The following is a 12,418-nucleotide window of genomic DNA, read 5'->3' as shown; positions in this document are numbered from 1 at the left end:
CACAATCAACCCAGTTGGAACGCTATACGCATACTAATCTTTGGCCACTCCTTCAAATGACCTTTGATTAGCGAAAGATTTTAACTCAAGGGGAGTTATGTCAAAGGGGTTATATAAAAAGTTATCTCAAAATGTATACCTAAGCGTAATCATAGAAGCGATTCTGCTACGCCAACATATTTTCAAAGTCCTTAAAATGTCTAATAAAATTCTTCTGCAATTAAAATAATGTGAGAATCAGTCGCATAAGAAAAATGTACGAAAATAACTTATTCCAAGAAAAACCTTAGAAATTAAACTTCAACGAAAAATGAACCTTATCTATCAATGCAATATCGAGTTATACGTGTTCAGAACAATATAGATATTTCATCAAATTTAACTTCTCAACTAGTCTGGAATGCCGTAAGTAGTTCTCATTGAACTTTGTCAAAGTTTAAGCCACTAACGCGATTGACTTTGGGAGATTATCAAAACCGCACTTTAAAGCTGTCGACTTCAAAACGCTTTAATTGAACGGCTTTCTGAAGATACTGCATAATTTTTTATATTAAGCTGAGTTGCAGCGAAATATTGTATATTGTTTGTTAGCTATTAGAAAATGTGCAAAGCTCATTCTCTATGCGACGTGTGTAACTAGATTGAGATCACACGTTATATTCTCAATGTAGTTGGAGCAGTGTTGTCCTTGTGTTATATCCCTTATAAACCCTGAAGTCATGGATAACCCAAGCTGAGCATTAATGCACTTCTATTTCTGTATGCATTTAACACTTGCTCGTACGCTTAATATAAACATCGCAAAGACTCTGTTACATCTTAGATCTGACAAGTCGAATTACGTCCAAACCCAATTCTATATTAATCTATTTTTGACCATCAGAGATATACATCTTAATCCAAATATTGATAAAAGTGTGCCAATAACCTACCAATGAATTTTAATAGCCATCTGTCGATACAAGCTATCCATAGTAGGTCGGATCAGTGTATGAAGATTTTAACTTACACCAGTTTTTAAAATAATTAAAAAACTATTTGATATGTTTTAAACATAGATATTATGTATATTTTAATATTATTTAAACGGTTTTATTTGCTTTATTTGGTTTATATTAATAATCAAATATGAGTGTAAAGAGCAGATGTAGAGAAGATATTGCATTCTATCCGTCGCCAAAAATTGATTGTTTTCATAGGGTTTGTTTTATTGGGATGCAGATAGGAGATCGATCGACCGTTACGGTCTAAATATATAGCTAAATTGTTAAATGTATGGCATAATAACGAACACGCAATATATGTACTAATGTAGATTTATAGCACTCTATACTTTAGTCACTTTACTTAGCTTTAGCTGTGTGTCACTGCGGCAAGTAAAGTGGTTTGGTCATAAATTATTGCCACCGGCATCTCCATAATTGTATTGACATCGATTGTGGTGATGCAGTCATGCACGCTCCACAAAGCAACCACTTAAGGTGACCTACAAACTTATAGGATAGTGCCAGAAAACATATAGTATAAAAACTTTTTTTTAATAAAGCCTGAAACGTTAGAATAAAGATTTTTCTTTATTCAATTGACGTTCGATTGGACAGTGATTGTTTAGATTCTTTGACAGGTCGTTTATTATCGACAGTTAAAGGATCAATATTAGCTATCGGGATTTGGATACCTAACATTTAAAATGTAAATAATGTAAGAGTCATAAATTTCCGACAAACCGTATACGTAATATAGACCTCTATTTTCGAGACAGCCAGTTTATTTCAGTTTGTTTCATAGTTTAGTCAAAAGTAACCGTAAGTATATATTAGTCTTTGAAAACCTAAAAAAATCCTTTCTAATATTAAAGTTTGATTGAATATCGTGTCAAGGGTACATTGATAGTACAAAACCGATCTGTTAAAATGGAGAACAGTTGACCTCGCAGAAATTCTTTCATATGAATTGTAAATTGTAAAACACATATGCAACAGAAATGGAATTTTATGCAACACGCGACGGTTTATTGCTGTTTTCATCGATTATGGTAAACAATTTCGATTGTACAAAGTTTTTAAATTGAATTCATTCTGTCACGTTAACTTTTCAATGTGTTAGCAAATTATATCTAACAGCTGCAATTTTAATTGTAAACGATAGCGTTTTTAATAAAAAATAATATTCAGAATAATAAGCCTATTTATAAGTAGTAAGAAATGAAAAATAGCATTGTTAGATTACTTTTTAAAGATATACTATGGGATTTTAGTTTTGTTTTTTATGTTTAAAGTTAATTAAAATGTAAATTTACAATAATTTGATTTTTTTGACGTTTATAAGTGTACTTGTTTACCTATATAAATAAAGATTAACATTATACCGTAAATAAAATTTTGTATTATTATTTATTTAACCTAAAAGTAGTAAGAAATGAAAAATAGCATTGTTAGATTACTTCTTAAAGATATACTATGGGATTTTAGTTTTATTTTTATGTTTAAAGTTAATTAAAATGTAGATTTACAATAATGATTTTTTTGACATTTATAAGTGTACTTGTTTACCTATATGAATAAAGATTAACATTATACCGTAAATAAAATTTTGTATTATTATTTATTTTACCTAAAAGTAAATTTTTATTTTCTCGATCTGATGATCCGATACTCCTCTAAACTTGTGTACAAAGAAATCTTCCCACCTTTTATATGTTTGCTAAAAATATACATAAATTAAAATCATACTCATTCGTGTTACGCGTCTCGCGAGATACGCCCCGGCAACATCGGTGATATTATTATTTACAATATTCAAACGTAAGCCAAGTGCTTCCGAGACCCGTTCTTTCATTTTGGTTTGTCTCCTTATTTAATATTTTTTTCGCAGAACCATTCCAGGCACGGTCTAAGCTTTATAAACATGCCCTGTAAGACTTTGCGGTCTCCTGTCATCTGTGTTTGTTGCTCCAGGTCGTTCCTGGACCCCTGTGGTGCCCTGTAAGAATTCACACCATCTGCGGTGTGAATTTAAGTTTATATTAGTTCCAGTTTTGCGGCACTCTTCCAGGTTCCAGCAGATCTCTACTTCATGGGGATTGAGAGATCGTCCACTCACATTTGCATCTAACACTGATCTAAAATAACTGTAGATTTTTGCCACACGCTTATTTTATCAACGTGGTTAGTAGCGTTTCACAGTCTTATTCAGTTTGAAAAACTGTGCAGTGGAGAGCCATTTTCTTTTTATTTCCGTTCCATCTTTCCTTTCTATTCAAGTGGTGCCCAATCCTATATTTGTTTTCATGCCGTCTATACAGATTTGTGTATATTTTTTTATTTGAGACAAAAGTGGATGGTCAGTTTATTAAATTTAACTGGATTACATGTTTCCTATCGTCTGAAAATGTGTACGAATATCTTTTATACCCAATAAATAATACGTTTTATATTCTCCTTATTTTGTATTCAATTAGGAATTAATCATGACAAGGCAAAGTCAAAATAAATTGAACACGAAATATTCAGCGTAAGCAAGACGAACAAATGGTTTCGGCAGGCTATTAAGATGACGTAGCTACCCAAAGATACTCAGTTACCAACACTTTCCATAAACGAACTTAAATGCGAAATATTGTTTCCCTTGACATTCATGTTTTGTGATATTTCTCCGACGAAATATGAAAAATAATGAGTCTTGTTTCGCCCGCTGCTTTCGTGTTTCAAAATATTTTGATCAACATATTTTTTGTATATTTTCGACAGACTACAAGTCATGTTGTGAGTTTTTAATAACATTGTATAAAGAAAGTTTAATTATGGACGTTAGAAAAACGAAATTGTTAGTCTAAATAAGCTTATTCTTCTTATGCAAATTAGCACTCGGTATGGTTATCGGTTTTTAATAAATCCTAATTACTTTGAATAAACCTAATTACTTTAACCTTACAATAATACAATTAAAATACTTAATTTCTTCTACGGGGTAATGCCGTACCGTAGAAGTCACCTGGTTTTTCATTCGTATTCCAATGCTGGTACGCTATGCGAGATAGGTGGCTCTTGGGTGTCTGGTACTGACTATTTTAATTATATAGGCAAACTACTAGTATTAAACATTCAATTGCATTTTGGTTATCATTATCAAGAGAAATAAACATTTTGCTGTAAAACAGAAGTGGCAAAGGGCCATATAGCAAGACGCACACGTGGTAAGAACAAAAAAGAGAAGAGGAAATGTGAAAAGGAAGTGATCCCTTAAAAAAGTGGATCGTAGATATAGAACTTTTTTCAATCCAATTTTCAAATACCCCTAATATTTGGAAAAGGTGAAAGAGGTCTTTACCCGTTCCGACCAATGGTACTGAAGGAAGTTGGGATATCAAGTAACAAATCTAAACTGTATATTCAACATTTGCAAAGATTGGAAATAAACGGGCTTGATATTACGAGACTGACAATGGTGTTTTATAAATATCGATATCAAGGAAAACCTTTGCTTATACTGCAAATAATTCTCGATGGAATAAATGATTGATGTTTATTGAGGTTTTTATACTAAAATATGATTACATTATGTAATATGATCATATTTATTTGTGTGACAATAATTCAATCATACATAATAGGTTATTAAAATGGTACTTCCTCCTCCAATAATCTTTTATCTCATACACCATTAGTGTCTAGTTGATTTGAAAGAAGGGATTTGTCTATATTTTTCAAACCGTATTTAGCCTTTTTCATGTTTTCCGTACCCAACTTTGCCACTTAAATGTCCAAAGGATAAACAAGAGCAAAAGTTTACGGTTTTTGGGAATAGACTACGACACTCCGAGAGTAATAAATAGCGTATTCGTGGATTAATCTAACTCCCAACTTTCAAGCAATAGTAATAACTAGGCTTGCAACAAATATTCGGTATTCGGTCTATTCGGCTGCTTTTATTATATTCGGCCGTATATCAAATATCTACATATTATTCGGCCGAATACTTAAATAATGTATTTTGTCATAGAGAATTAATTGGTAAAATGAAAAATTTAAATCGATTGATTACGTATATATTTATATTTTCATTTCTGTTATAATCATTTAAGTAGTCATTGGTATATAACACAGGTACATAATCATTTTTAGAATTGGAAAAAATGGAGGAATATATATTGTATTTGAATTATTGTGGTAATCAAAATTTAGAAGGGTAAGCTTCTCATTTGTTTTATAATCATTTATTAAGTAGTTATGCAGAGCGTTAGCAATATACCGCGCAGAGCAACAGCGGGTGCGCGGGCGATGAGTACATTAGAACAAAACAAAGGAGCGCGAAACAATGACGTCTGTACAAGGTTTTGGCGCTACAATCTAGCCTAATATTCGGCCAGGGGCCTCGCCAAATATTCGGTATTCGGTATATCTGAACATCTGAAAGATTGTTACAAATATAAATAAATGAATACGCAGGAGTATTGAAATGCTATATAATAATAACAAATATTTTTAATAATTGGACATATTCACATAGCACCGCAACCGAAATAAATTAAAGAACTGCCAATATTTGACAGGGATAGGAATAGGGACAGCTCCGAATGGAGGCGTTCCGGGTCGTATATGAAGACACATCCCCGATGTTCTCTGGCATTCAGAATATGGCGCGGCTACGTAAAGCGATTAAAGGCAAGGTGAGAGAATGTATTAATAGCCTCTTGTACTCAGTGGTGACTCCAGAAGAAGTTATTAACGCTTTACGCCGAAGATTTGGTAGATCCGACGCACTGGTGCTAGCTAAACTGGAGATTAAAGGCGATTTTGACCATTGAAAAAAGTCGAAAGTACGTTGCGGGTGAATCAACATCTAACTAGGCTACTTATAGTATATTTGTGAACCATCGTTAACAGATTTGTAATTCATAATGATATATTCATAAATTATTATTTAATAATTTCAACGAGATAACTAATCAGTACTTTTCGGCATTATTTTATATTATATATATGTATTAGGGATTAATAACTATAATTACGTGTTCATGTACATGTACTACATAACGACTAAATTACAATAGCCCTACTCGCGGTAAGATTCAGAATCGAGGGTTTGAAGTACAATCCTACATACATTTCATTCAAGAAAAAAATGTACCAATTTTTAAAAGGCCGGTACCGTGACTTTGACGACGTTACAACTTACATAATAATTAATCTGATATACATATATTTCTATCTCATATTAACGCGATATATCATTGAAACATCAGATAGAAAAAAACAATAAAAGTTTATCATTAGCGCCATACTTATCTATTAAAGTGTAAATTAGCACCTAAAATGCTGGCACCATTTTAGAGTTTCATACTAAAAAAGCCCGGTATTTTAATTCTTAGGTCAATTTTATGCCTCTATCCGGTCTAAAAGCGAGTATATTGAAGTGTTGCGAGTTAAACGCAAATCTCTAGAGAGGTATGTATTAGCTAATTGCAATACACTATAGTAAGCGTTTTTATACAAACATCGGTATGCGTTTTAAGTGATTATTTTGATGGATATTAGCTTAGTACGATTGAAAAAACTTGTATAATCCTTTTAAGTAAATTTTTATGATATTTTTTCCTAGAGATTTATGCAAGTTAAGTTAATAGATAGTAATACTTCGTTATATGTAGTACAAGTAGTGTCAAATTATGCTTACTTGGCGTTATAAAGTCCGTGGAATTTTAATAAAACCTAGAATTAACATATTATCTAATCTTGTAAGAAACTGAACGTGACCAGTATCGATCTACCAAATAATGTTGATATATTATAAAGAGGAAAGATTTGTATGTAAGTATGTTTGTAACATAATGGACAGATTTAAAAAATTCTTTCACCATTTGAATGCTACAATATCACTATTGTATAATATTATTCATATTATAATAGGCTATTTTAATTGCAAGAAAAAAACCTTACAAAACTACAATGATGTTACCCAAGGTGTAAAAAAAGCCCATAAAATATCTTTAGTCGCATGCGCCGCGAAAACTTTTGATGATAGAAAAAAAAATGTTCCACATTATTAAAGATCATATCAATATCTAAAATAAATGTCCGTGCGAAGCCGGGACGGCCACTAGTATATCATATGTTTTTATATTAATTAACCAATTTTTAAGCTAAGTTACACTAATCTATTTAAGATTCAGATCTAAAAAGATTTAAACGTGTCTCTTTAATACATAATATATGAAACTGAATACTATTCCATAAAACTTCTGCGCAATTATAACAGAACTTGCTGGATATATAACAAAAACCACGTATACAAACAATTGTAATCATATTCATAAATATATGTAAGGGATGGAGAAAAGTAGGCATAAAATGTAAATAATTCAACGGATACGAGCCTCGGGAGATGTTCTCCAAACAAGCTCTAATTACGTTAACAATAATATGATACATTGCCACATTCACATTACCAATATTACTTATGAGTTATGGCATACCCTTGAGTCTGCTTTTCTATTTATGTCAGTTTGGTAGAAAAATAATGACTTGTTATGAGCCTTTAATGATGTTTCTCTTTTTCATGTCAATTAATTGTAATAAAAAAAGGGATAGCGGATTCTTAAGTGTGTCTATCTGAACTGTTGTTTTTGGTATCACAGGACCGTTTCAGTAAAAATTTAACGGATATAGAAAAATTCTAAGTTTTGTCTTATCGAGTAGTCATCGGTTCGATTTCCGGCTGTTTACCAATCCAGCTTATGTCTATGTGGGCATTAAACTGTCGCTCATATGGAACGGTGAAGAGACACGAGAGAATGTCGCAAGACAGCGTGTGTCAAGAAGACAGCTGTCTATTAAGAAACCCAAATAGGAAAATGTGCCTCAGTCCCAAAGAGTTTTTTAGGCCTGTACTATCTAAAACAAACTGACATATATAAAAAATAAAATGTTTTTCTTTATCATAATGCCAACACTGCTTTACCCGGAACAGTTTACACTTTCAGGGCATGACTTCATTATTAAACTTAATAAATACATCATTAAATAAACCCTCTTTAACCAATGTAGATCTGAATTTATTTTATTTTATTTATATATTTATTAACACTTCGTTACATAAAAGGAAAAAAAAATATTAAACATAATTTGAGTGAAAAGCAACTGGCGGCCTCATCGCTTTAGAGCGATTTCTTCCAGACAACCACTAAATTTATTTAGAATCAACTTGATGTTTTGAGTGCTATACGTATATTATGAGGGAAAAGATGTGTTTGTAAAACGAATAAAGTAAAAAAATCTCTCACCTTTAGATACCCACATCATTCCTGGGTAAATATGTATGTATATTAAAAATATATATTACCTACTTGCGGTAACAATATCTATAGTTTTTCCAGAATCGAAATGATGGCACTGTAATTTTCACTAATATACACACCAAGATAATTATTATTAACGGCCCGTTTAGAGCTCGTTTAATTACTCTTGAAAATCGTTTATTATTAGAGTGAACCAAAGTTGTCTATTATGGGTATTGGTGCAGAAGCGGTTTAGCAAACTTTCTTGTTTACGGTGTCATTTAGATCCATTAATCACGTCTTGTTATAAACAAAGATTAAGATTTTTCATGACGAGGCTGAACACAAGTATTTAAATCTGAAAATATTATTTACCAAAGTTAACGACGTTATTACAAACTATAAATTAACTGATCTACTAAAAAAAATGAAATTTTAATCTCTATCAGCACATTAGTAATATATAAATCATAAATATTTCTATTTAAGCGAGAAATTGTAAGAAATAAATACCTTAATTTTTATTTAAAAACCTGAATAGTATTGTGCATTCAACAGACATATTTATCAATTTTGCACTTAAAACTTTTGACATTTGAATTCAAGCCAAATACTTTTGCTTTTGAGTGGCTAAAACAATGTTAATATTGTTACGTCAGAGACTCACGATAACATTTTATTAACCTTCCTATGGCATGCTATTTTGATATACAAAATTACACTATATAGTATTCGAATTATTAAGAAAAATATTGAGCAGTGTTAACCTACTGGCTTCAGCGTGCGACTCTCATACCTGAGGTCGTAGGTTCGATCCCCGGCTGTGTACCAATGGATTTTTTGTCTATGTGCGCATTTAACATTTACTTAAACGGTGAAGGAAAACATCGTGAGGAAACCGACAAGTCTTAGACCCAAAAAGTCGACGACGTGTGTCAGACACTTGAGGCTGATCACCTACTTGCCTATTAGATTTAAAAATGATCATGAAACAGATTCAGAAATCTGAGGCCAAACCCTAAAGAGGTTGTAGTGCCACAGATTATTATTATTAAGAGAAATATTGTATTCAACGTGGTAGAATATGGTATTCGAATCTATTAAGTATTTAAATCAAATAATTAAACAGTATTTGGAAATAACAAAGTATAGTGCAGACAAAACTTGTGTCAAAATAATTATTAAAAAACCTAACACCTAACCCTTTTCTCACATAGACAGGTCAGGATTTGTTCTGATAAATAAATAAATTAAATAATTATGTATAATATAAACGCTTTTAGTCCCGGCTTCGCAACTAGATATTTATTTAACTAAAGAAGTAATAGTCAGATATGGGCTGCTTCTTTAGATATTGATATCATCCATAAAACTGATGTAAACTTTGTTCTAATATTTTCCGCAGCGTACGTGATATAGCGATTGTTGTTAGTATTTTTTCTACAACTTCTTCTTTTTTGACCACTTTCCTAACTTTTTGGACAATTTTATATTGCCTTTTTTTCATCGAGTATAAGAAGGATGGTAAAATTATTTTTAAAATCGGTCCGGTTGCTTTGACCCTTTTCAATGTATACAAACAATCTCTACTCTTTCTAATATCATATTATAAAAAAAAATCCACTTTCTCAATATTGTCATAATGCGACTAAAATTGACTACTCAAAGTTTGTGATTACTATGTCTAGAACTAATAAAAAAGTTTATATTAGTTCTAGACATATAATAATTGCACACAAAGAAGTAAGAATACTCACAACACAAATTTTTTATCTAAAATCAAGTTTAACCTTCCCATAATAATTGTTTCACTGATATTCAAACCCAGGCTCAACTAAATAACATCGGCAACTAACCCAAGATTGTGATATACATATTTCTTTAATCATAATGATGAACCGAATCGTCCTAATTACATGTTTAATCTAAATAAATGTATTCAGTATTTTAGGAATAAAAATTCTATAAACAAGCCAGAAATTAGGTAGATAGGCCAAAGGTCGCTAAAAGGTCACTCGGAACATATAATAATTTAATATCATATTATAAATATCAAAGGTTACTAACCAAATCTAAAATTAATAACAAACTATGTTTACTATAAATAAATCATGACATACTATTAACGATATTGGGAATTAATACATGTTTTTGTTATTTTATACTGAATTCGTATTTAGTTACTGTAAAAATAAGATTAAATTTTGAACACCAAATACCATTTCAACTTTAATAGAATACAGTATTTTTATTAGTAACATCAATACAACGGCGATATTTCTCTTGTAAACCACCGGAAGTGATACACTAGACGCATAAATATGAAATTGATAAAAAATTTGAAAATATGAAAAAGTTTTTGCATTTCCAAATACTAAAATTTCAAACACGATAGCAGATCAGAGGTTTAGCTAGGTCACGTATCAAATAAAAAGGAATAAAAAATGGCGGCCATCGGCAAATAGAGCGATTGATTTCCGTTTCCACCAACTCAGTAACTCACCAAGATGACGTTTCACAATAACTATTTGATTCATATTAAATAACTACGTCGTCAATATTGCCTTTTTTCTTTATTTTTATATTAGACCTATTTTCTAAATGAAATAAACGTTTGTATTTTTTATAAAGTAAAAACAACTGCTCTTTCAGTGGTGGGTTTTCTCTTCTTTTTAGCTTTCTTCTTAGTTACGGTAATGATTCCTTCACCTCCATAATCATGTTTAGCGCTCCAAGGGAATGCTATATTATGGATCCCCTTATCTCTCATATCTCGAACTTCATACTGATTCCATACAAAACAGCAAACATTCAGCCTGTTCTTACAGCCTGGTATTTCTGTAAGATGTAGATGCCGGGGACAGAGCTTGTAATTGATACAAATTCCTCCATGTGACCAACACGGTGTGCTGATTAGGGATCCTAATAGGTTTAAAAAAAATTGTTTTAGAATTTTCTCTCTCTCTTTCTATCTCCTACCAAGTTTTTCATAGATTTACTATCGATCTGTACAGTAACGGTAAACTATACAAGCAAGCACGTAATGATTTTAGTATATATAGATTGGTTTACAAAAGGTAAAATATTATGATTTTTTTCCATTAAACTCTTTTATATAATAAAAGCAAAAGCTTTAATTAAGTACAAAATTTTATATCGTCTAACACAGTTAATGAGATGCATCAATCTATGTTACAGTACTAAAATTCTACCTTCAACAAAACATGAATTATGTACGGTAAGCTTACGTCGTGACGAAGCAAGCGATGATAGAGCGGAGTGGTAAGCTAGGAACTCGGCACGTAGATCCTCATATTCCTCATCCTCAGACAGGTCTAAGTTTGCATCATTCCTCAGTGACGTCACGAGGCCTGTGACGTCATCACTGCCACTCGAATCCTTCGGAATCCCATCCACTCGTATGCAGAAAACAAAGAATACTAAAAGCAAATACATTTTTCACTGCATTGCCGTTAGCCGTGTGCCTTTTTCTTATTATGGCTTTATTGTTCGTTTTTATATTGAAAATGCATAAATTCCGATAAGCCGATGTGCTTCTATAGTGCTGTCGCATAAAATATAACCGTTATGTATAGTTTTTTACGTGGCTGAACATTGCTAGGATTTAGTTATTCTTGGTTACAATTTACACAAAAAAGTAAATTGTAGTTCTGCGTTATCAGTGGCTGACTCATGTTGGTGGCATGTCTTTGTCCCACACATAGTCCATACATGTATACGTTATATGTTTCATCAATTGTTTTAATTAAAAATAACTTAATTTCTGATTATAACATGACATGAATATCAATGTCTAATCTTTATATCATTATAGTCAATACACACAACACATTTTAATAATAAACATCAAAACTTTGGGCTTCAAATATTTAAAAAAAAGTTCAATATAATATTGAGATTTCACACTATAATAAAACTTAAAAGCTGATGAAACCATAGTAAACATAATACGCTGACAGAGACAATGACTTTTACCACTTACAACACCTCAAAAAACATGGTTCGCAATAAAATGATTTTTAGTATCAAATAAAATTGCTAAAAATAACTAGTCGCATATAATTATTTATTTATACATGCCATAGTACTATATTGAAATATGAAATTGTTCAATCAATTCAA

The 12,418-nt window shown here is 31.4% G+C and overlaps 2 protein-coding genes across 3 annotated transcripts in view; one reads left to right on the top strand and one right to left on the bottom strand.

Annotated features, from left to right (window-relative positions):
* LOC110993761 (gamma-aminobutyric acid type B receptor subunit 1) overlaps positions 1 to 12,418 on the top strand; it is a 102,703-nt gene that overhangs the window by 26,499 nt on the left and 63,786 nt on the right. The window lies entirely within an intron of this gene.
* Positions 10,426 to 11,846, bottom strand: LOC110993718. The gene is made up of 2 exons (XM_045630412.1): positions 11,524 to 11,846; positions 10,426 to 11,197 (listed from the first exon to the last, which is right to left on the bottom strand). Exons 1-2 carry the CDS (start codon positions 11,729 to 11,731, stop codon positions 10,899 to 10,901), a joined length of 507 nt encoding a protein of 168 aa, XP_045486368.1. The 5' UTR covers positions 11,732 to 11,846; the 3' UTR covers positions 10,426 to 10,898.

This window comes from Pieris rapae, chromosome 12 (genome assembly GCF_905147795.1).
Source record: "Pieris rapae chromosome 12, ilPieRapa1.1, whole genome shotgun sequence".
Classification (NCBI taxonomy): Eukaryota; Metazoa; Arthropoda; class Insecta; order Lepidoptera; family Pieridae; genus Pieris; species Pieris rapae.
Note: the sequence above shows the minus strand (reverse complement) of the source record. Positions and strands in the feature narration are given on the sequence as shown.

Bases quoted from the DNA above. Each gene is read 5' to 3' on its own strand.
- LOC110993718 (XM_045630412.1), bottom strand. From the start codon at position 11,731: ATGTATTTGCTTTTAGTATTCTTTGTTTTCTGCATACGAGTGGATGGG. The intron at 11,198-11,523 runs GTAAGCTTACCG...TAAACCTATTAG, and splicing joins ATCGCTTGCTTCGTCACGAC to GATCCCTAATCAGCACACCG.